This window comes from Carassius auratus, chromosome 47 (assembly GCF_003368295.1).
Source record: "Carassius auratus strain Wakin chromosome 47, ASM336829v1, whole genome shotgun sequence".
NCBI classification, from domain to species: Eukaryota; Metazoa; Chordata; class Actinopteri; order Cypriniformes; family Cyprinidae; genus Carassius; species Carassius auratus.
The window spans coordinates 5387927-5414622 of NC_039289.1; the positions used below are offsets into that span (position 1 = coordinate 5387927).

Genomic DNA, 26696 nt, shown 5'->3' on the forward strand with positions numbered 1-26696 from the left:
TCTATTGACTCAGCACTAACATTTGATGATTAGATTAAATGTGTGGTAAAAGTACTGTAGCTTTTTTCAGTTGAGAACTATTGCAAAAATTAAATATTTTTTAGTGTTTGTTGCTGATCTTGAGATTAGCATCTATAGCACCCAACTTGGATTATTGTAATGCATTTTATTTGAGACTAAGTAAAATTGAAATTTGTCCTGAATGCAGCTGCAAGGCTCCTCACTAGCACAAAGAAAAGAGAGTATATTACACCAGTTTTGGCTTCACTTGTTTCCGGTTAAATATCAGATTCTTTATAAGGAGTTGCTCTACTTCTATCAAGCTGTCCATGGTATGGCTCCAGAATATATTACAAATCTGATTCACATCAATTATTGTAGACCTCAAAGATCACTAAATTGTTTCCTACTCTCAATTCCGAAAACCCGCCTGAAAACTAACGGCGATGGGGTATTTTCCATTGCTGCTCCAAGACTGTGGAATACCCTTCCACCTGAAATCAGATCTGTGTCTTCAACTGACATTTTTAAATCTCGTTACTTGTTCTCTATGGCTTTTAAATGTTGCAATTTGGACATTCTACTTTGTTTTATTTTCTCTTTGATGTTGTTGTTATCTTTTATTTTGTCTGTTATTGATTTTTGTCTTTTTGTTATTTTCTTTTTATTTGTATTTCTTTTTATTTAGTCTCATTGTAGTGGAAAAGGCTCTATAAATAAACTAGACTTAAAACTTGAAAACGCAAGAATTCAATGATTATTCGCAAAAACAGATCTGAAATCTTGTTCATCATCAAGTTGCCAGTTTGACATCAGTGCGATAAAATCTCCCATTCCAGTGAACGCTACAATAGAATACCAACTTTTGATTATAAATAACTTCAGTCTGTTTTATGCACAAATCTATCGTACGGCTTCAGAAGAGGTCAAATGCAGTGCACAACTACGTTCATGGTGTTTTTAGCCATTTTTAAATTTGACATCTCCTGTCGCAAGTCGTTCATGCCCTTTTGTGTTCGATGGAAGAAATAAAATCATACGGGTTTGGAATGACGTGAGTGTGATTTAATTTTCATGTAAAATCCAGATTAACACCAGTCCTCTCAACTCAAAACACATATAAATACTAAGAAATACTGTATAAATTAGGTTAATGTCTTACAAAGAGCAAACCAGGGTCAAAACAGTCAAGAAATACTGCATAAGCTAACCAATCCCAAGCATTTCCTGTCCGTTTTGATTTGATCCAGCGTTTTGAAACAAAATGCAATATTTACATGTATTACCAACCCATCCGCTCAATTAATGCTTATGTAAAAATACATAATTACCTACAGTGGTTTCTACATTGAATGTACGAAAGAAATTTCTTCATGGTGGATCTACTAAAATGAGATATAACATTAACGGATAAATAGACGGAAAAGTCAAATTGTTATAGTCCTTGTGATGTCCAGCAGTGCCCCCTCGGATCATGAAGAGGGTAGAACCAGACGAGAAGGGGGGAGGTGAAAGGCTGTCGGATATCAAAGATAAGGAGGTTTAGGCGAAAAGCTGACGGAAAGGAGGGGATTATTTGGTTAGAAATGGCTGTGACCCTCCTTTTGACCTCGATGACCACCTGAACCGTGCCTCTTGTGCTTTCTGCGCTCGTGGTGGGACTTGTGGTGGTGGCGTCTGTAGCGGTGAGATCTCCTTGCTGAGGATACAAAAAAGAATAATTAAGTGAAAGAATCTGTCTACTTGGTTCTCGATATTTACATTTAGAGAATACAATTGGGACACTCACACTTTGTACAGATGATCTTGGGTCGGTCCCATTTGCCATTGGCACGACACTTGATGGTGGGAATGTGGCGCTGGAGGAAACCGTCTCCACACTGGTAACGCACTACAGAGTGTATGTCATAATGCGAACGCTTCCGACCAATCAGGAAAGCGTTGTCCATGGAGGGCGGAGCTCCACATAGTACTGCAAAAAAGACAATAACGTAGGCTCACGAAAACATAAATAAATCTCAAATCAGTTTCAAACGAATCAACATTCTTTCTTAAAACATGTTCTTGGAAATTATGCACCGTTACTGAAATTCACTCAGATATGATAATTATTTATCAAAGATATAACTGATAATGAGTAATCAATGGCTATATGACTTTAAATGAAATAAAAAGAAATAAAACACTAAAAACTAAAAAGCTAAAAAATAAAATAATTCTCAAATAATCATAAAATGTAATTATATAAAACATTTATATAATATGTTATAATAATATATTATTATAAAAATAGAATAATATTATATATATATATAACAACTATTTTTTAAGACTAATCAATTCCTGATGGATAAAATAAATTATACTTTTTTTTATCATTGAATACTTATATTAATGCTAGTTTATACTTATGTCATGGGTTTCAAATGTTGTTGGATGTTCAAGATTTTTAACATAGCGAAATCCTTTTCTACAGACACAGCAGGCATGGTGCATAAAAACAAATGAACAGCATTCCCTGCTGTGGTCTAATTCAACCCTAAAGCACCAGAGCCTAGGGGCATACTCTTCTACAGCGGTGTCTCACGGTGATTCATCTCATTAAACAGGTTTAAAGAGCTGCAGCTTCTTTTTCTTTCCTTAGGTGGCGCCCTTGGAGCTGAAACTCATGTATTGCTTGTCTGAAGATGCAGGAGTTGGCCTGTTCTTTGTTTGCGGTGGGCCAGTAAACACTGCAGGGAACCAATCCTGACACAGGCACAAATTAGCCTGTGGTATAAGGCTCCCCGTACATTCATACTCTCCGAACAGCAAACCTATAATCCATGGCTGAACACTATAATCTCCTCAGCTTCTTCATTTGCAGCGAAACATCATAAAGCTGACCTGTGATTTGAGTGTTTAATGTCTTCACTCCGACAGACTTTATGGCCTTGGCAGTTTAGCTTTTCTCCTTCAAGTAAGATTTTCTTTATCAAATGCTCCGGAGCAAGTCGTGCCATTAACCTCCATGCAGGATTTCACAGTTTTTTTCAGAATCGAATCAATTCTGGGAAGGAACTGCAGGTTATCTGTCGCTCAGGACGGGCAGGAATTGCCACCTAATCAGTCATAGTATGAGCTGGAATTCATCTGGTACACATTTCTTTTCATGTATTTTTTGGTGGGGAGCTTCTTTGTCTGGAGGGAAAGAGGTATGACCTTCTGTGTTGAGGAGAGGAGGCAAATGTTACACTTAAAAACACTCATTTATGCACTCAGCAGCTGTCCTCCATCCACACAAGCTGAGCTCTGATTCAGCAATAAATCATAAATAAATAATGGACCATAAAATCAATAGTCAATCCTGGATACACTGTACACTTAGGTACAGTGGCCTCAAAAAGTATTTGGAAAACTAAACCATGCTTAAAAATTTATGAATGCCACTTTATTCTATATTCCATTGTAGATTTTCAACAAATATATTATTTTAAAAGTTTTAGTAACTAATTAACAAAAACAAAGCCAAACAAAGCAATGAGTAACAAATAATAAATTATTATATTTAATAAATTACGTATATTTTCTACTTAGGGTTAATAAACAGATAAATAAATGAATAAATAGAAAATTATTAACTGAAATAAAAAATATTTACAATTTTTTTTTTAGATATTTTGAAAAGAACATGTTTTCTGAAATAGAAAATGCATTTTTTTATCATCAGAAATGTGCTGCGATTTATATTCCAAAATCACTAATATAATGCAATTAACGTCAAGCTATAAAAAAAAAAGGCACAATGTGAGCACACATTTGTTTTGTACAGAACAGGCTACTAGTTTCGCTTTCACTTTAAATAAAGTCACGTATGTTTGATGTTTAAAATAATTGTTGTTTATAGTAAATGCCCCTGTAATTTTTGTTTGTTTTGTATTTACAATTTAGTTTTAATCCAAATGATGCATGTACTAAATAAGTGCACAGCAATCAAGTTCATGCTACAGAAATGTGTGCTGTCTCTTGTCTCCTCACTTTCTCTTTATCGTCAAGTAACTTGTGTATTATTCTATTTGCTTGCTTTTGACATATCTGACTGAACAAACTTTCCAGTGAAGTCTGTAAGAAAGCAATATTTGCTCTACAAGCTCGCACATCTGCACGACCTTATCGTGCTTTGCAGGTCGCGCACATCAGTTTACATTAAATACATACATCTACTTCATAGTAGGGATGCACAATTCGGAATTAAATCGTAAAGGTGATAAATCGTGATTAGGAAAAAGCTGTGTTTGTCATGCCTATCTTTCAGTGAAGCACAGTTTTTTAATCAACAGTTATCCGTCCTCAGTCCGAAGGCCAGAGGGCGCTCTCGAGTGGAAAATCCAAATATGCCCCGCAGAAGAAATCCAGGAAATGCCTGCATTTATTCACTGCAGCTGAATAAACAGAATATTTAACTAATTAAATTGATCAAACATGACCAATAAAAACATGACTACAGCAAAATATGGTTTATCGGAGTTCTTCTTATAATTTTCATCCTAATAAAGAATATAAAGAAATGCTAATCAATATAGCCTTTATCTCTGCTTAGAATACATTGAAATAATGTGTGCATTAATTATTCCGTTTAAGAAGCCACATCATCTCACAGAAGGATTTATTTTAAACACTCGACTGACGTTATGAAGTGAATTTGGAGTAAAAATGTTAATAAATGTGGTATTTTCATGTGCTCTCAGATGGAGCAGCATTTACTTTACATAGCCGTAGTTCACTGAGAAGCTACGAAAACAGATGTCCTTATCGCGAATGATTTCGTCGATTTCATAATCCTACGATTATATTGTCTGTGATTATGAACACAAATTTATATAGCTTGTCAGAGAACTACGGCTCTGTGTAGTAAATGCTGCTCCATCTGAAAGCAGGTGATGGAGATTTACTACTAATCACATAACCGGCATTACCGCGGCATCCCTAATATATATATCATATCTTTTTTTTCCATTATAAATTCTAACAAAAATGTGTATCTAAATACATAAATATATATATTTTTAAAGTAATACATTTAATATTGACGTCATTAAACTAATACATATATTAATTTAGTAATTAAATATAAGAATAGTTTTTTATTTTATTAATGAATTATGTATTTTAATTATAAAACTAAAATATATAATGCCATTTTTTTAATTTGCCTTATTTTTTTTTTATATATGTTGTTTATTTATTTTTTATACATGTTGTTTATATATCTTATGCCATATGCGGCAGGTTACCTTGCACATATGAACTGACTGATAACAGATTTCCTTTTTTGCAATCCAACTGCAAGTTGAAGCATTTTTGCAGAGGACAAAGGGAAAGAGGTTTATCGTAGCGCTATCATATTGACCAGACCGCACAGAATGCCCCAGGATTTGTCTCACCTCATTCATACAAATATCAAAGCTGACAGGCAAAAGTCAAGGTGATTCAATAACACAGACACAGACAGGGGTTCTTCAACTGAGTCAGCATTACCCTGAGGCTTGTGCTCAACACTCTGGATTCAGGCATCTTTACCTCCAGCAAAATCTGGAGCTCAGCATAAAAAACTATTACAGCATGAGAGAAACTTAGCTGCAGATATTGTGGAATGTCTGTTTAAAGCACATACAGTGAGTTAATATCATGTCAATAGCAGTGACAGTTTGAATGATGGGGGGCTGATGGACAAAAGGTGACAACGAGGCAGGTGGTGGGGGTTTAGTCTAGTCTATTTGCCCTAGCAAGATCTAAAGAGACACTTCGGGTTCACAAGGACCAAACGGAAAACAGGTCCTTCAGAAGACCAGACCATGATAGACCTACTCTGGTAATATATAGATATTTAAATAAAATGTCATAGCTATGTCGTCAGTTAAGTCATGAAGTTACTAGAAAAGGCGATTAAAGCCGTCTTTAAATGCGGTAAGTGTCACATCTAAGAAGATGTATCTGAAATTCTGTGGTTTTCCAAACTGTCCTGGAGCACCACAATCTCTCTCATTTAACACACATGATTCAATTTGTCACCTTATTAGAGACTTTAAGAGCTGAAGTGGGGAAAAAAAGGTAAAGAGTTATGAGAAAATAGGATGTTTGTCAGATCTGCGTCATGTTCAGCAGCAGCAGCTCTTGAAGCAGCTGAATAATCGAATAACCAGCTGCTGTGATTTCTATTAATCAGAGAATCAAATGGAAAAAAAGGGAATCAATGACTTCTGTGGCTTTAACAATTAATCTATATTTAATTGAGAATTTAGTGTTTGATAACTTTATTCAATTTCTGTATTTTTTCCTACTTGCTGAAGGGCACAGTTAGCTAAATATGGCATTTATTATAATGGGTTTATGGGTTTGTTTTAAGTTCACTTAAATTAGAAGTTGTATTTTTTTTTTTGTTTTTGTTGAATAAATATTCAAACTGATAGCTCTCAATTATACTATTATGTTGTATGACTATAGTCAATGGTTAAATATTAGGGAAAAACAATTTCATATAGACTTCAGTAGTATTGGTATCAGTGATATTTGCCTTCAGTCTTAAAAAAATGCCTTTAAACAAATATTAAATATTATTTTTTCTACATTAATTTGAAGATTTAACATGAAATTATTGCAATATAAAAGTTGATTTAAAATCATACATTTTAGGTGGTATTAGTCATGATTAATTTCAGCAAATATGTGTGATTAATCAGGTAGATTTTCTAGTTAATATTAATTAATATTATTTCATTTTATTAACTAACAGTAAACATTATTACTACACAAAATACTTATATTAAAAATTATATTTTATTTGTTTAAAAGTTTGCTAAAATATGTAAAATTAAATTAACGTTTGAATATATATGGTGTTCCATTTAAATAAATAGATATAAAGTTAAAGAGACACTTCAGGTTCACAAGGGCCAGCTGGAGAACAGGTCCAGTTCAAACATTTAATTAAATTTAATTTGTGGATAGATAAATATTAATAAATAAATAAAAATCCCTTTTAATATAAATATTTAATTGAATATTTTAAAGTTTAACTTGATAATTAGTTTGATATAAATATTATACGAAACATTTCCTTTAAACATGTAGATACTGCAGTTAAACATCTCATTTAAAATCCTAATATCTACCATCTAAGCCAAAATGCGTTAAGCCAGCCTACCGTGTAGGGGTGGGAGAAAAAATAGATTCTCCGATACATCACGATTCTCTCTTTAACGATTCAGAATAAATTCTGAGCTTGTTAATTGTTCGCGCATATGGCACGTGTGCGCGCTAAAGACATGACGGGCTTCATTGCACAGAATTTGTGCTGTGAGACATGTGCACATTGCCTGACAGTCTTTGCTTCCACCTGCCGTGTTTCACTTTAGATATGCTTTAATTTATGCCATTTGGAATGCAATACTATTAGATGCACAAAATTTGCGCACTGACAGATTTTCAAGTGCGCTTTGTGTTTGTTGCCCTGAAGCTCAGTTGCAGCTGCAGTTAAATGCACTTGCATTTTCAAATACTTTTATACGAAATTGATGTACACACAAAACATCTGATATTGAAATGCGTGAATGCAGTCTGTTAAAGCTGCCAGTTTCTATGATCTCATCAGTAATAATCAAACGGCAATAGTGCTGAGGAAAAAAAATTGTCAGTAAACTTTTGGACACTTAAAGAACACTTATTTTAGATATTTTTTTAAAATAGCCTGCTGTGCTTGTATAATAAAAAATAAAGTTAATGTTGCATAAAATAAATGTAATATTCAATTTATATGTAGCCATGTGTAGTAATATTGAAAACTGAGAATGTGATGCATCGTGATATTGAGTTGATAATGATAATCGTAATTGAACTGAATTATGAAACCCCTATTTTGAAGATGGCAGTACTGACATACAGAGATTCCAACTATAAACAAAAAGCATATAACTGCAATTTAGTTTAAGATGTAAGGCTGTAAAGATGTATTTGCAGAGCAGAAGAATTAATTGGGGAAAAATGTAGATCAAGAATCGTTTTGGAATCGGATCGTGACTCCCAGAATCGGAATAGGATCAGATCATGAAGTGCCTGAAGATTCCCACCCCTAATAGATGTACAAGATATGTGACAACATTGTGATGCATCGTTAATCATAATCGAATCGAATCGTGGTCCTCTCAATCATAATCGAATCTTGAGATACCCATAGTTTCGCACCCCTACTTCCGTGTTAGCTCAAACACATTTTAATAATTAACTGAGTATTAAATTATGGAATGGAGGGCAGGATTCCAATAGGAAGTGGGAAATGTGTTTCAATGGCTCTCCAGAGCAGGTCCATCGTGGTCTTGGCCTCCTGAGAGGCATTCTCTGATGGACCTGTTCTCCGGTTGGCCCTCGTGAACCCAAGGTGTCTCTTTAAATCTAGCTAGAGCAGACAGACCCTACGGATTCCATACACTCAGTCTGCTTTGTATGTAAATGACCAGATAAAACGAGTCTAATGAGCCCATAGAGCTGTGGGTGAAGCAGATTGCGTCAGAGCTAGACAGCTAAGAGTGGGCTGAAGAGTGTCTTGCTCGCCATGTAATGATCGATGCTTTGAACACACAGCCCTCCTGAGGACCTACCATCACATCCTCAGAACAAAATGTGTGACGGTTATTGTTTGGGTCATTGTCTGATGGCGATAGACGTGAGATGACTTGGTGGAAGGAGAGCCGCTGGAAATGAAGTTGTACACACTAACATGACAAGTTCAGAATGCTGTAAAAAGAAAGCGAGGAATGGAATGAATTTGTGATATCAATCTTCCATATAATGAAATTCATTGGGGAGAAAAATGGTTTGGTAATATTCTTCAAACAAAATGCAAGTAAGTAAGTCAAAAAATTAAAATTAAGTAAGTCCAACAGCTTTCGAGAGACATGAAGGTGAGTTAAGGATAACAGGGGTTTCTAACCCTTTAAATTTTCAAGCTTCAAAATGTCAAGAAAAGCATAAAAGTATCATGAAAGTGGTTGATATGACTTATGAAGCAGGATGGTTTCAAATCCCAGCAAGAGATATAAACGAATGAGGAACATTTCATGAAGAAGTCAACGAAAGGAGGTCAGCACTGGAGGAAAGAGTGCAGTGAGGTTTAAAGTGAGGCGGTACAGTATTTGTCCTCTTTTCCAGCGCCTCCCCTCTCAATTACTCACCTGTGTCTTTCTTGCAGATGTAGGGCAGGTTGTAGTTGCAGGGCACATCGTTCCATTTGCCGTTCTCATGGGCGATCATCACCACACAGTCCTCTCCGCCCGCAAAGAAATTATCCGGCTGGTTCTCCCTCCAGTTCTCATATTGCTAGAGGAGGAACGGGGATATTTCAGGGCTAAATCCAATCCCATGACCTTACTAGGTATTTTGTGTACCGTCTTATATATCCCTTGCATTACAAATGGGATTTCTGATATGCCTAATGGGTCTGATATAATATATTATTTAAACTTGTTTGTTGCCTAAATAAATTGGTTAGTGGTTTAGTATACAGTATGTTATGATACTTGTACTATGACACTTGTTCATATTATTTAAAATAAATAATAAATGTAATAATTTATATGTAGATGGATATAAATTAATAATTTTAATAAAATACATTAATTCGTTTAAGACGTTTCAATGGAACGTCTATTTAAAACGTTTTAATAATTAAAATTGACCTAAAAATAAATTTTATTTATATGTTGTTGTATAATAAATATATATGTTGATGATTTAAATTTTTTATAAAAATCCTATAAAATATATTTATATTAAATACGATATTTTATCTGTTGATGGAAATATTTCAATAAAATATCTAGTATAAATACATAAATATTTCAATAAAACATCTATTTAAAATGCACAAATAAATAAAATGTATATGTATATATAAATGTATTAAAAAGCTAATACTAAATGCAAATGGATAAATTATTACTTTTTTAATTTGTTGATGGATAAAGGCTAAATTAAAAATCTAATTAAATATTAAAATGTTAATTAAAATTCTTACAATAAATATAATATAAAATGTAATCAACATATCCATTAAATATTTTAAGTATAGAAATAATCTAATAAAACATCTATTAAAAAAACTTGAATAAATAAAATTTATATCAAAATACAATAACAAAATCTAATCAAATATAAAAATGATATTTATATAATATAAATATTTATATTAAATGTGATATATTTTTTATAAGTATTTAAATTCAATATTTAGTTTTAGTATGTCAATATTTCAGTTAAACCCAATTTAAATATAAAATATTATACAAATTTGTATACTTTGTATAAATTCTTACCAGATCCATGTTATCTGTCCACTGAAAGTCGTCTTCCACCATCCTGTCACTCAAACCAATCCATGTGTTTTCATGGCACAGTCCTGTTGTAAAATCACAAGACATTTCATAAAACATATTTTTTGCATGCATTCATTTAGAAGTTTACTTCCAGTACATATTTTAAATCACACTATTTTTTGCCATATTCCAGATAAAGACTTTTATATTGATATAAGGTGTAACCAGCAGGAACACCACTGAAGACCAGGTTCATACCATGAGTATTTAGGGTCTTACTGTCATAAAATGCAGAGCTAATGCTTCCCCTTTAAGTCATAGCCTGCTTTATCCTCCTACAGGGCCACTGGGAGCCAAATGATGGTGTTATCACAATCACAAATTAAGTTCAAGCCAGAAGCCATCCGATTGTCCCCAAGATGCATTTGCAAGGATTGTTTTATTTATTTATTTTGGTCTGGTTGTAATGGAATTTCAATCATGGTGTTACTGATTAACATCATTACAGGGCCCATTAATCTTCCTAATGGTTGTGCCCCCTTTATTACAGGGGTGGAGATGTCCATTTTCAAGGCGATTAAACACACTTTTTGGTGAGCGCGGTGGCTCTATGTGCAGACAGCATGCTGTGAGAGGCGACCCCGAGCACCATTATGCTGGATTTAGGCTTGAATAGGGACAGAAGACATAATGCAATCTGTGGCATGTGGGAGGTCAGCAGTCCTGATGCCTGTCTTAGTTATCTGGCTGGATGTTAATGTTTCTAGGCTACGCAAATAGTTTTAGTCAAAGCTAAGTGAGACAAAGATTAGCCACAGTGACAGACCATTTGCTGTTTTAATTTCCATAGAGAACAAGGTTACGCAAAATACAGAATTAAAAAATCGGTTTCTGTTTAATGAGAGTAAATTTGAATTGGCCACACATCCCAATAATTAAATAATAATAATAAGTTAACGTACAGCCATGAACTGTAATTTGCCACATGCAAGTCGGATGCAAATTATTTTAAGCGGAGGGACTTTTTTTGTGTGTGTGTGTGTGTGTGCAAAAGACTTGCAGTTGATTTGGTGACACAAAATGATGTTAACTACCCTACATTTACAATTATCAATGGTGAATGTAAATAAAAACTAGATTTAGTGGATAAATAAAAAATCTTTTAATAATTATACACAAAATATTCATCACATTACACCACCAAAATGTGAGCAGCCAAATTAATACAATTAATTTATCAAATAATAACATTTATTTATTCATTTATTTAATTATATTAGTATTTTATCAAAATGTTGGTTGGTCTATGGTGTTGGTAAATATAAATACAAAATATAAATAAAATAAAATAAAGAAAATAAATGACATATTTCATAGTAATCAAATTCTGATACATTTTCCTAAATGAAAAAGACTAAATTTTAAATGCATACACAATACTATTTAAAAGTCTGGGCTCAACTATTTTTTCTTAAAGAATTGATAATAATAAGAAATGTTTTTTGGGCAGCAAATCAGCACATTAGTATGATTTATGAAAGATCATGTGACACTGAAGACTGGAGTAATGATGTGGAATATTCAGCTTTGTCATCAAAGAAGCACTTAAAAAAAGATTAAAACTCAAAAGTAATTTTAAACTGTAATAACATTTCACAATATTACTGTATTGTCAATCAAATAAATGCAGCCTTGGTGACCATAAGAGACTTCGACCAACAATAACTCTTAATGACCCCAAAATCTGAACGTCAGCATATCTTTTAAAAGTAATTTTTGAGTTGCACAACTTTATCTGTGACTCTGTCTGGGATGAGCATTGATACTTACCATTAATGAAGTCTTGCTCTTGTATGGAATGGATGCTAGCCAGATGACCGCTGTGCTCTCTGCAGTCCTTCTCAGCGTCTTCCCATGTGTGTCTGCGGGTGAAGTACCTGTAGCAGTGGCCGTGAAACTTCCTCCAGTTGTGCTCGCAACCCTCAGTATCTGCCGTGAGAGAGAAAAATAGTGTGAGGTACAGTACGGAAAAGAGTCTGAAACTGCGAAAACGCTACTAGTTAGCATTTAGCACTCTTTCAACACAACTAAAATAATTAACATCACAGTGCGAGGAAAAAGTTGGAAGATAAGCACGCATTTCTTAGTTTTTAGTGTGTCAGTCTGTTTAAAAAAGCCCATTCAGCGATAATCTAACACACACAGCTACATGCTAGCCTACTTAGCACTCAACTTTAGCTCTTCTGAAGTGACACATCTAAGCATTTTATTCCTCCTGCTTTGTTGTCACTCTAATCCGTGGCTCTGAACATAAGCAGTTTAGCATTAGCAAAAACATGTCTTAATTTATTCAAATGACAACAATCAAGAGAACGTCTTCCGCCGTTAGTTCAACGGCTAAATAAGCCCTGTCACATCTCTGTCAGAACTGCCTCTCTCTAACCCTCTGGGACTCTCTGGATCGCATCTGGACGCATGACGAACAGATAATCTGTACTTTTCTAAGCACGTGTGGCTTCGTTCATTTGTGTATGTGTATGATGGTTTTAGCCTATTTAATGTAGCTTCTAGCACTTCGCTGTCTTTTTTACTTCCAGCAAATTCAAAGCGACATTGGTAAATTGGCCTGTATGGGGCTCTGTTTAGCATGCAGAATGTGGGGCAGAGGAACAGAATGTACCACAAGAAAATATTTAAGGCATCACGACCACTGCAGTTGCCATTGGTATACGTGTCCAAAATGTAAGCATCTACTTTCAGCCACATTACTTCCTAATTTTCTTGATCAGAATGAAAATGTAATCATAATTTGCTTTTCTCTCCAATATATACTAGCCTACACCATGCTGGTGAACTAGCATAGGGTTATTTTTAGTAAAGTGACTGTCAGGGATCTAGGAAGGAGGACCCAATTGCAGTGAGATATATGTCAAGCATCCAGTTAGTTCAGTCAGGCCTTATATGCTTATAATTGTTCTGTTCTGTACCCCAGGGGGGTTTGTCTTGCTGCTCTCCCCGCTCTGTCCAAGCATGGCTGCATGGACAGGCGTGTGGAGTGTTGCCCAGAACATAACCATAACGCCAACACTAACTGTATGCAATTATAATCGTCAAATATACTTGACGGAAGTGGTCCTGATTGAACAAGGGTTTATTGACATAAGACTGATACAAGAGGGTGGGACAGGAACAGGAAAAACAGGACAGGAACAGCTAGGGAAGGCCAATGGGAAGGCTTCAGGAAACAACTGGCAGAATACTTTAGCAACAGAGGGGGCAGCAAGACCAGGCTGATAGAGAAGACCACACAAGGCACCGTGGAGCAGAGCTCAGACTCTTGTTGACCACCGACACGAACACAGACCAAATGTCAAGCAGGTAAAACCAGGGCAGGACACACGTGGATAGGTGAGAAACCAAACACAAGACTAGACAGGACAAAGCTCCACAAAAACACAAGTTAAACCCAAGACAAAGAACAAACCAATGCACTAATAAAAGTAAAGTAACAAAATAAGAAATTACCAATTTAACCAACTTAAGAGAATCAAACAGAACCAAGACTAGAAAAAAAATAAATATTACAAATAAAAGCAAAAGGCAAGAAAAAACAAGTGACTAAAACAAGGAGCAAGACAAGAACTAAACAAGGGCACAAGACCAACTCAACAGGAGGACACAGACACATATTGAGACAGAAGGGGTGAGACTGTCCACGAACCAACAAACACACAAGGGTAAGGTGCACTATAAATAGGGAGGAAAATACATGAGGGACAGGTGAGCACAATTAGACCAACTGGGCTAACAAGAGGGTGTGGTAAAGAGGAAATAGGGAGGAGGGGCTAAAAGAGCACATGGCCGAGAAAACAACTAACAAGGCCATGTGCTGACACTAGACACAAGAAAAACAAAGAGACAGTGCAAGACCCTGACACTGACTGGTTTAATTGGTTAGTGAGCATTGTAGTATCATAAATACACCAGTATCAAATTATGTGCCCTCAAAATGCAAAGTTTCACTAAAAACAAATGACTTGCAATCGATGCAAATCGATGTTGCAAAATAAACACATACAAAGAGCAAATGTGAATAAAAATTGGATTTAGTCAGAAAACAAAAAAGTCACAGTTCAAGCCACTAAATTATTACCTCAGTGGAAATTGTATCATTAAATTATTCATTGCATATTGGGATAACATTAAATATTCTTCACATGACATTAAAAAAATTGGATTATAAGCATCAAAATTACTGTTTCATGGCTAGTGAGTAAATTTTTTAATTCACTCGCCACTGGTAGTTGTGGTATTTTGAATACTGTTTAGGCAGGCCTGGTTCTACGGGGTGCTTGCTAAGCACCCTCAAATAAAATCAAAAGCACCCTCAGTTAAAGCTTTATTAATGCCATTTTATTGCAGATTTGGCAAATTATCCATTGCATTATTGTCTGTGCTCTGGAGATCGATTTCTTTTTCAATGTGTTTTTGCAGCATTGAGAAATGTAGCCAATCACAGACATAAAGTTAGAATCCACTCACCACTGTTTTTTTTCTTCAGGTATTGTGTTCAGTAGAAATAATCTCAATATAAAAAAGTGTTGATGCATTGTGCAGCATAGAGAACTTTATTGATAACAGCGTATCTTTGTGAGATCGTGATCCACTTTTTTAAATGATAATGAAAGGAGCGCTCTTTGCACCATAGCAACTGACACCACTAATATATATATATATAGAGCAACCTCAATAATAACCTCTGCTTCCATATGATCACATTCCCTGAAGATCACTAACAAAAGGTCTACATTTTGAGGGCTGCCCCATTTAACCTGAGTCAGAGTGATCTAGCCTGAAGCTTAACCTGGAAGAAAATACAGCCTGGAACAAAAGCATCATGATTCTGTCTCGTTCGCTTTGGCATTCAAGTTGCTTTCTGCTCTCTAGGGAGAAAACAGACTGGCTGCTCTTTCACTGCTGCTGAAAGTCTGGATCAGAGACAACACACGTCTTGTTTCCCAGCGGAGGATGAACAGCGTTAGTTAATCTGTAAGGCAACAGTTTATGTTTAATGTAACAGTAGTGCTCAAATAGTGGGCCACAACCCAAAAAATGGGTTGCAGGTCTGATAGGGTCGAAAATAGTAGGAAAAAACTATGCTAAATGTGAATAATAAAATGCAATAATCATACATGTTAGGACAGCAAAATAAACAAAAGTTTATCGACTTTTCAAATTCTGCTGAGAGCATGAAACTATCAGAATGAATGTAGAGTAATTTTAGAAACATTTTGAAAGAAAGTAGATATATTCTAAAACTATAAACACAAGTCAATTTCAATATTATGGCATGTTTTGGGACCTATGCAGTCCATGATAAATAAATAAACATGACTTTCATGTGCTTTTTTTCAGATTTTATGTGCTTTAAATTTCATGTCTATTTTACTGAGTTTAGGGAATCCTAAATCAGATCCTGGATGGATCCTACATTAGTTGTAGAGCCGTAAAGCCAAGAGTCGTAATGGGCTCCCCACGGATGGCCTGTAATTGCTCTCGTTAAATAAGCTGATGCACCTTGTGCATGAAACCTGAGTGTATTCGCCTGACATCAGTTTTAACAAGCGTCAGCCGCTTTAAATCAAGTGCGCCAACGGCCCGTACCGTCGAGGCCATAATCATCCATATCTCCCTGCCAGAGATATGGATGGTGTCTGTTCACGAAATGGCAACATGTTTGTCGCTCCTTATTCCAGCACTCGCCCCTCTGTTCTCGCTCCAGCACTTTCACATCTGTGAAAGTGTGCTTATTACTCCTCACTCTCGGATGATCTTGGCTACATCATCCGAGACAGAATGAGGTGGCTGAAACAGTAATCTTCACTATCGCTTCTCGTGTCTTTTTAGGCTTGTTTACGGCCTCCATTCTCGCAAAGAACAAAAATGTGTTTCGCGGAATGGTGTCACCTGAAAATCAACCCCCGAATGCTTCATCATCAGGGGTCTCGAAACCACAAAACTAAAATATCACATTGTGATGGGGATAAATGACCCAATCACTCAGCTGGAAGCACTTGCCCTTTTTATTTTTAACTGCTGCTCGTTCACTTGCCACGCATTAATCAGGAAAATTTTACGGCCGTCGGTGTGTCGTACTTGAAAGAAGCTCCACATAAACTGTGTCCAAGACAGCCATCAAGCCTCTCAAAGAAGAGTTCTTTTAATGATTTTAATTGCCTTTTTTTGCCTTAAAATAACAGAACAGTGGAGAATCTAGAGGTTGCATGACTCTCTGTTCCACAGCTCTGATAAAAACCTGTATTTATCTAATCTGTTTACTTTGCACTGTTTTTGCTTTGTTTTGCTATGCTCTGCTTTTGTACTGCTTTGTTTGTTTTGTTTAATTTTGTCTAGTTCCTTCTTTTTTTGTTTAGCCTGGCTTAGATTTTCTATGCTCTGCTTTTTTTTTTTTTTTTGGTTGGATTAGTTTTGTTTTGCTTTGCTCTGCTTTTTGTTTTGTTTCATTTTGCTTTTAGTTTTGTTCTTTTGCCCTGCTTATGTTTTGTTTTGCTCTGCTTTTTTGCTTTGATTTTTTTATTTTGTTATTTCATTTTGGTTTTTTTCTTTTTGTTTTGCAGCCTTTCACATCAACAGTGAAATATATACTGAAATAATTTTCTCAATTTTAAAAGTTAACAGACCTTTGTTTGCTTTCCTTTCCAACGTACACATGTGATCAGTGCATTTTATTATTTACATTTGGCATTGTTGTTTGCTGCTGGACCCTATCAAAATGCAATGCAATTCTGGTTCGTGATTTACCAGTTTAAGCCTCTCAAAAAAGAAATTAAGCACTTCACTTTGCCTTTCCACGGGTCTGTTTTTGGAAATATTTGCAGAAGGACTACTTTAATGAGCACAGGATCTGAAAGCAAAGCCTGCTGTGAACAACATCATCTGCTTTGAACACTGTTGGGTTGCTTTCTTCAAAGCATTCCAACTCTTACTTGGTTTTGGGGTGAAGGCTTTCAGGTGGAGGACCGGTGACAACCGCCCATTCCCATTCCGGGCTGGGTGCCAAGGTATGCCAACAGTGACTTGTAATGCCTCCAGCATCTCTATTCTTCCTGCAACTAGAGATAAGAGAGCAGGCTCTGCTGGAGCACACCAATTTGGACACGTTCCCACTGTATTACAATACTCTGTCAACAGTGCTGAATGGATCCAGAAGCTTGTACATGGTGTGGTTCCAGTCTCTTGGACTGATCAAATTGCAATGCTCAACAGAGTCTACTACTTTCTCTTTTCATTCGCAGGGTTGACAGAACTTTGATGCACAGCAAGAAAGTGACTCTTTTTCTATAAACACTTTCAAATGCTGTTGTTTAATTTGTCCATCTATCCATCCATCTATCCATCATCTTGTCAAACTTTCACAATTTATAATTCATACAGTATGCATATATTTCAGTGTCATATATATATATATGGGAGAAAAAAAATTGGTAAAGAAAAAAGACAAGCTAGCAATTTGTACTTCTGCTCAACCACCCATGTTTAGTAATCTTCACCACACGCTCCTGTTGATGTGATGTTATAATTAAGAAATCTTCATTAGTGCAAACATTATCTAAAGACCCAGAAGACTGTGATTAATTTGGCTGTGCTCTGTATTAGTTGATGCAGGATCTCAGTGGTACAGCCGTCCGTCTTGATTATTTTCCCGTCTGCCTGCTTCCAGCTCAGACTAGACGGCATGTAACATGCCCACAACTCTTCTCAGCTGTCAATCAATCTCCTACTCCAGACAAAACTTCTCTCAAGATAAAAGAAAATGCTGTCAGGTCAGATTGGTGAATTGTTTAACCTTGTTACGAACATACAAGCTCCAATAGTAATTTTCACTAGTAAGCGAACTTGGGAACAGAAACCTATCAGGGCTTGATGGGAAAATACCACAGATATGTGAGAAAATAAAATAACTGCCTAACATTTAACAAACAAATTCACAATATTCTGTATCAGTTATTTCAGACCAATTTCATGAACAAACAAACTCTTTGAGAGGTACTATGTTAGGTGCAATCTCCTACATGATCGTTCCAAATGTTGAAACCTGATGGTTTTCAGTCAGTTCATCTATTGAACTCACCACCGTCAGACAGAAAATCTTACAGAGGTAACAAAACTATGCTTTGTATATCAACTCATGTATTAAAAGAAGTGGTCATTTGTTTTTGTTTTCTGGTAAAACCTACATAAAAATAAAGAAAATTATCTGAAAATACTAAACAATTTCTTTACAAATTGTAAATTTGTAAATTAATATATTAATAAATAAAAAAAAAACACATCAGGTCATTGCTTGAGGTCATATAAATAAATATAATGTTTCATTAACATTAAATAAAAGTGTTTTTTTTTAAATAATGATTAGAATTAATAGAATTATTCTTTAGAATGTCATTTTAGCAACCTGTCCGCCAACCAATACGCTCATATTGGTCGTTTGTCCAAATTCCTGAAATACGACCCATCAGAGCATATACTACAATTGTGCCCCTATCGGCAAAAGGTCGTTTTCATATTAATGTTTTGTCCTCTTTTATTTGCACTTTGGTTTGCGTTTCGTGTAGCTCAGTTGGTAGATTATTGAGTTATACCTTGATATGTAATCATGCTATCATGGGTTCGATCCCAGGGAACGGACGTGCACAAAAATGTATATGCTCAATAAATAATAATCTAGCATGATTTCTGTGAGGGTTAGGTTTAGGGGTGGGGTTAGGTGTGGTCATTCGAACGAATAAGCCACCTAGTAAAATATGTAGGAAAAACTGTGAGATCGGTGTAAAAAGCCCACACATTGCATGTAAATAAACATGCGTTTTGATTGGTAATGACGTTATACGTCATTTCATGACGACAGATGCAACGCGATACTGTCATTATTTTTACGCCCGCTAGAGGGCGAAAAAAACCCCATTAAAACGTAAATGTAGGTGGTAATAAATGCTTGCACAAACGACCTATATGGTCGTTTTTTTGTTTGAGGACATGCTCCATTTTAGACTTATTCTATTAGGCCATAGTAGTTATTTTTGATTCATTATGTGTAAAGAAAACAGTACATCAATATACAAATGTACATCTATACTGTACATATAGACAAAGTTGCCCATTGAGTCACTGTTCCTTCACACAAACAAACAAATAACAACCCCAGGTGGAAATGTGTTGTGATCTCTGAAATAATTATATCGTAATAACAGTAAGGCTGTCTGAAAACCACAACAACATTAGTTCAGATGTTTGCGCCATCACGCTAGACCAAGGACAAACTCCGACTACGACAACAAAATGATTTTGGTGGGCCTAAGTTAATAAGCATCAGGCATGACTCCAGCTCATAAATCTTCCCCACACATTTGACGTAACAAAAACTTCACAGTCAGGCAGATACGGTGGGAACTGCATGCACTCACTAAATTATGAGCGGGAAGCGAGAGATATATGCAGAAATTGTGGTGCTCGGGAGTCTTTGCAGGTGGCTTTACTGCATTGAAAGCATCGGTTTAAAATGTGACACAAGCCACAGGCATCATTAATGTCCATTCATCCTCTCTTGGGACTCTGCACCTTTATCCGAAAGACACTTTCTGTTCTCTCTGAACAAATATTTGCATCACAGCTTGGGAATTAAAAAGAAAAGATATGGAACCGAACAAGTATGCGATATTAACATACGCAAGTGGCATGAAATACGTTTTGAAGTGCATTCTGCAGCACTGGGATTAATTAAGCGTGCCACACACTAATCAGCTTTTTATTCAATTCGCAAATGATTTGCTTCGCATGAAGAATAGAGGACATTTCGAGCACGCTATGCATGTTTATGAATTTCTCCCGTTCAGTTTCTCAAGTTTAACAAAGCCACCAGAAATTGGCAGGTGCATGTACTTCCCAAGATTTTTTATTCAAAATTACAGGTTCTAAAAGCTACTTTTCTTCAGAGGGAATGGTGGATGAAAATATAACAATGTTAAAGACCATTGAGGACTAGTTCCCCACAAAAATACACTACAGATCGCTGTGAAATGCTTTAATGCATTTGTTTAAAAATGCTTTTACCTCAAATTTCGTGTCCGTAAGAGTTACAATTAGCATAACATATTAATTGGCTCAGTGGGTCTGTTGATGCACACAACAGCTGGCCTCTGAACCTGACCGGTTTGGGGGTGGTGTAGCTTTATTGACATTGGAAGCGGTCACCATGGAAACTGGAGGTTTCTGGTGGAGGCAGGTGAGCTTCAAAGGACTGATGTGGTTGTGATGAGAACACACAGTCTTTGAATCCCATTACACCGGAGACCGGGCGAGCAAACAAATGAACCTGACACTGGCTTCAGCACCTCTTTGATCATTCTTACTGAAGGGGTGTGCGATTGTACATTAACCACTGTTCCCATCCACTGTTCAACATCCAGATTGCGGCTCTCAAGGTGTCATTTAAAAATGCCATCCCAGGTAAGAAATAAACCAGATTTGTATAGTGAGGGTGGAGATGCTTTGAAGCTCTATAATCCTTTGCAACAAACTGTGACCAATCGGAATCAAGCGTTTAATGACGTCTTGGTACAAAATAAAATGTCAATTAAAGACTACAGACACACTCACAGTAGTCCTGCATGTTAATGGAATAGCTCACCCAAAAATGACCATCCTGTCACCACCAGAAGGGCAGCCATGGACCCGTTCCAGTCCACAGCTTCCACTCCTCCAGTCCACTTTACAAGACATAAAGTGTGTGCATGATGGGAGGGCTCCACTCTCTTTGTGGGGTACATTCGGAGGGGAGGATTTGGGTGAAGGTGCATTTCGCTCCACCAGAGCGATCGTAAGTCTGACCCGCTAAGTCACTGCTTCCTCTGTTTTCTCACTCCCATTTCCCTCTCCGTCTCACTTTCTCTCTCTCACGACAGGGACGGGATTGATCGCCCATGCTTCATTGCCTTGCAGCTGAACGCTTGGTTGTAAGGCCACAGACGGTCCAGCAAACACATTCAGGCTGGAGAAAGCGATCGTGCTGTGGAGGTCTGACACCGCTTGGATTACACCGGGATGAAATGTGTTATGTCTCAGTACAGGTGCAGCGTGTTTAGTCTGAAAGGACTCACATTCAGGCCACTTGTTTTTTACTCATCTAATAAAATATCAACTCATATGTCGCCATATATATAGAGGTCCTTCTCAAATTAGCATATTGTGATAAAGTTCAAAAACGTGTTTTCATGAGCTGTATGCCAAAATCATCAGTATTAAAACAATAAAAGACCTGAAATATTTCAGTTGGTGTGCAATGAATATAAATTATATGAAAGTTTAATTTTTATCATTACATTATGGAAAATAATGAACTTAATCACAATATGCTAATTTTTTGAGAAGTATATGAGCAATGTCGTATGAGTGGCAATATCAAACATTCAAACATCCTTCATGTATCAGTCTGTCTTTATCGCTGTGTAATCCCATTCAGGGTGACACAAAACAGTCTGAAAGGAAGGATGCTGTTTATTCCAGATCACATCCGGATCAGGAATTTCCCCCAGCTCTAAAATCTCTCTAATCCCGTCATTTGCATGTAAGTGCACGTGTGTTATTTCATTACCTTTCTCACAGGTTGCTCCACCGTAGCTGGGCAGACAAAGACACACGAAAGAGTTGATCTCATCAATGCAGGTGCCTCCATTCTGACATGGATTGGATTGACAGTCATCAATATCTGTGAGAACCGACAGAGAGAGAAAGATTCAGAAACAACGCATTGTGTTTCATTAGCGCTGAGAAAGTATCTCAGGTGCTATAAAAATGGCACAGTAGAAAGTTGTAAATTTGTTGTCATTATTTTTCTATTATAACAATAACATATGCCCTAACATTGCTATATTTCCAATTACTGAGGTAAACCGTCATGCTGGCATTTTAGAAATGAACTTGTACAATACTAGGACTGAAATCACTATAATAATGAGCTGGAACTATTTACAAACATGTTTGTGCAAAAACAAAATCTGGGAACAGCTGTGAATATCAACTAAACATACAGCTACAGTTTAACAGTTTAGTTTTTGTATTTAGGTTTTCTAAATACGTTTTTTCACAAATTAGACACATTTGTGTTGTTTACACTAGTTGAACTCAGATCAGTTTCCAGGTTACCATATGAAGCACATTTGCAGAACAGTCACTGGCACATCTCGAGATATTTCAGCGTGACAGCTGTTATGGTAAACTTGACATTTCATAATGTCATTTTGCAAGTTAATGCAACATAAAAGTTAACTATGGAAAAGCAGCGTGCAAATTATATAATGACTTGGGCATCAGCTTTTTTATTAGAAGTTTCTGGGCTGCAATCTGTTGAGGTTCGTCTTGTGCAACTCAAATCGTTTCTTAGCCAAATGTCATGTAGTGTATTTTGTACATTTTAAATCCACTTGTTTTATGTGATGTATTTCTGATATGTACATCTAAAATACAGCATTCATAAGAAAAGCATTTATGTTTGTTGTGATTTTGCATGTGATTATTATTTGAATCCTCATTCTTGTTGCTATGGTTTCCAACATGCATCTAATAACCACCAGGTTAAAAATAACTTGTAATGTACAGTACTGCTTGTGGAAACTAAAACACAGAAAACCTTAAAGAAATGTCAATATTTGATTATATACTATATCTATATCGAGCAATAAATAAATAAAAACAACATGATAATAAACATAATGCACTAACTAAAACAAAAATAAATACATAAATGGACATGAAATACTGCTTTGAATACATTTTTTGTATAAATATTTTGTAAATATTTATTAGTTTATTTTTGTATAAATGTAATTAAATACATAAAATATACAAAAATGCTTGAATGAATGAATAAATGAATGAAAGTTGTGCAGTTTGTGGTCACAAAACTAAATATTTAAATAAATATTTAGGCATGAGGTTTAAATAAATAAATACAACAATATAATAAAACATATAAATATTATTACATAACATCCGAGAATAAAACTAAACAAATACTTCATATTAACTAAAAAAATAAAAATAAATAAATGGAGATTAAGATAGTTTTGAGATATAGCTTAATTTATGAATGGATGCATGCATGTGTTCACATGCTATGAAATTTGATCATTGCATAAATATAATAAAATAAATATATAAAATACATGAAAAAATGCTTAAATAAACAAAGTTGTACTATTTGTGGTTTCTAAAATGTAGTAAGCCCTGAAGAAATATAACGATGAAGTATTTCAGCATTTTAAAGCATTTTAAATAAATAAAACATAAACATTTAAGGACCCTTTGGCATTAAGCAGAAGAACAGGAAGACTAAAGCATTTCATTTTTGAGCTTTGAAACAAACAACAACAACAAAAAAGACTCAGACTGTCATTCTTGTATTTCCACACACATGAACATAGCCACACATAAAATTAGACCTGGGTCAGCGGGGTGCATGGAGACATAGACACACACTTTAAATCCAATAGTCCACCTGCCTGCAACCATTTCTTCTGCTCATCCCCAGCTTGAGGGCAAAATCAATTAAGACACAGCTGGTAAATGAGAGCCTCTAGCCTACAAACCATCTGAGTGTATCTCTTGGGCTCTAGAGAGGGCAAAGGCAGAGGGCGGCTGGATCATCTCCTCTTTGCCTGGAGTATAAAACACCCATGGCTGGACTAATGAGGTTTTAGATGCAGAAGAAGCACGCTGGGATGAAAGGAGAGCTCTACAGTATCAAAGGGAAGCAGTGGTAGCCCTATTACGAGTCAAAGTGTCAGCGGACTTCAAGCAGGGAAAGAGATGGTATGTCTAGACGCCCAATCCCAGGAACCATAAGGGGTGGATAATGAAGTCATGCTTCTCTTATTAATGCATCCAAAATTTGCACATCTGCAGAATGCAGGAGTAAACTTTTTTTATAGGCAGATTGTTTGCAGTACGTCAAAAATGTCCAGTGCAACCAGTGTAGTTTGATTCCTGAATAAATGACTCTTATGAACCGGTTCTTTTCAGTGAATCATAAGTGCACAGCACAAACTATCTGATTTCTTAATGGATGACTCTTATATGAGTGGTTCATTTTGGTGAATCAAAAATAAACAGCACGACCAGTGTAATTCAGTTTCAAAATAAATGACTCTTATCAACCAGTTTGAGTGAATCAAAAACCCACAAGTGCAAGCAATGTAGTCCGATTCCTGAATTAATGATTCTTATGAGTGGTTCTTTTTAGTTAATCAAACATAAACAGTGTGACCAGTGTAATTCGATTCGGAAACAAATGACTCTTAAGAACCAGTTTGAGTGAATCAAAAACCCACAGTCTAAGCAATGTAGTCCGATTCCTGAATTAATGATTCTCATGAACAGTTCATTCGAGTGAATCAAAAGCACTTAAAAACCAATCAGTGCTCTCGCCTGCCGAAATGATTTCAATTTACTCATGTCACACTAAAACGGGAACCAAGGACAGTTGCAGTGTTCCAGTTAGAGAATGAAATATGTTTTTGTTTTTGGTTACTATTTGTGAAATAAACACAATTTAATCAACATATTTAAACATATTTTATTACATCTGCCATAAAAATGATATTCTGTGTAAAACACATTTTCCAAAAGTTACCATTCTAAAATAAAACAGCAGTCTTCATTTAAATTCGAACTACTAAAATAATTGTTAATGGAAATTTTAAGGAACCAAAATCATTCAGTTATTTATCCAACTGATTTGCAGACCGTGTCGATGCAATTACTGCTCACCTGATACAGTATGTTCACCACTTCTCTGCAAATTGATACAACTGCTTCAAAGTAAATGACTCAAGTCCAGAACGATCTACAAATGGATCAGTAAAATGAGCTAACATCAAACAGACCACTGGGATGCACACACTACATGCTTCCTGCTCGAATGGCTCCTCTAGATACACTCACCAACCAGGCATCCCTTCTTCCCTCTGGAGACCAATAGTATTTTGGCAGCAGCCTTAGTAAAACAAGTGTCCTGAGAGCTGGCCCGGACAGGAAGAGAGGCCACACGAGACGAACAGGGCCAGTATTTTGTGCTGAAAACATTGTACAATACAGCTGAGGCAGCCTTAGTCAGTCAACCCTGTCCCTTCTGACATTGGTATTGAGCATTTTCCTCAGCTTCCGAGGACTGGAGGGAAAAGGCTTAGTTTGCTGTTGACCAGATTTATATTTTCAATTTCAGCGACTGCTGGGGCATTTGCAAATGACCTGCCAAATAAAATGTAAACAGTCCTCCCTTCCCTTATAAATGAGACCTCAAATGCAATCAAGTATAACAGAGCCAAATGATCCATCCAGCACTTTTTCATGGGATCAGAATCTAATAACGTTCTGAGAAGAGAAAGATCAATACCACAAAGCAAGGACTCTCTTCCACAACTTCTCTCTGATGATATTTTATTATGCTGCGCTTCTGGCTTATAATAATGACTGAAATGTGAACGGATCTGATGGTGGCCGATTTGAAATGCATCAGCTGTCTGGGACACAACGCTCCACTGTCCTCGCATTGTTTGCACCTCCAAGGCTTTGCTCAAAGCTATCAAAGTTCATGTCTTCCATCTTGTCCGTGTATACAGACACTGAAGTGTTGGCTTCGCTGCTTTGTGCCGACTCAGAAAGTACATCATGGAAGGTGATGACTCTATAATGCCTCGACAAAATGGAGTATTTCAATGTATCTATAGTTTCTACAAATATTTCTATAATTAATTTAAAACGTTTTCATAGATGGATAGATAGATAGATAGAATGACAGACAGACAGACAGACAGACAGACAGAGAGATAAACAGATAGATAGATAGATAGATGGATAGATAGATTGACAGACAGACAGACAGACAGACAGACAGATAGACAGATAGATAGATAGATAGATAGATAGATAGATAGATAGATAGATAGATAGATAGAATGTAAAAACAGACTGACAGACAGCTAGACAGATAGGTAGATAGATTGACAGACAGACAGACAGACAGACAGATAGACAGACAGACAGATAGATAGAATGAAAAAAGACAGACAGACAGACAGACAGACAGACAGATTGACAGACAGACAGACAGATAGATAGATAGATAGATAGATAGACAGACAGACAGACAGACAGATAGATAGAATGAAAAACAGACAGACAGACAGACAGATAGACAGATAGGTAGATAGATTGACAGACAGACAGACAGACAGATAGATAGATAGATAGATAGATAGATAGATAGATAGATAG

The 26696-nt window shown here is 36.0% G+C and overlaps 1 protein-coding gene across 2 annotated transcripts in view; it reads right to left on the reverse strand.

The window, feature by feature from the left end:
* Positions 1-1043: 1043 nt before the first annotated feature.
* LOC113064889 (neurocan core protein-like) overlaps positions 1044-26696 on the reverse strand; it is a 102043-nt gene continuing 76390 nt past the window's right edge. For both annotated transcript variants that reach the window (XM_026235884.1, XM_026235882.1), the window contains exons 10-15: positions 22018-22131; positions 12177-12335; positions 10347-10429; positions 9207-9351; positions 1790-1972; positions 1044-1699 (exon numbers count right to left, since the gene is read on the reverse strand). In XM_026235884.1, the coding sequence (XP_026091669.1) occupies positions 1581-1699; positions 1790-1972; positions 9207-9351; positions 10347-10429; positions 12177-12335; positions 22018-22131 (803 nt within the window). In that variant the 3' untranslated portion in view covers positions 1044-1580. The remainder of the gene's footprint in view (positions 1700-1789; positions 1973-9206; positions 9352-10346; positions 10430-12176; positions 12336-22017; positions 22132-26696) is intronic.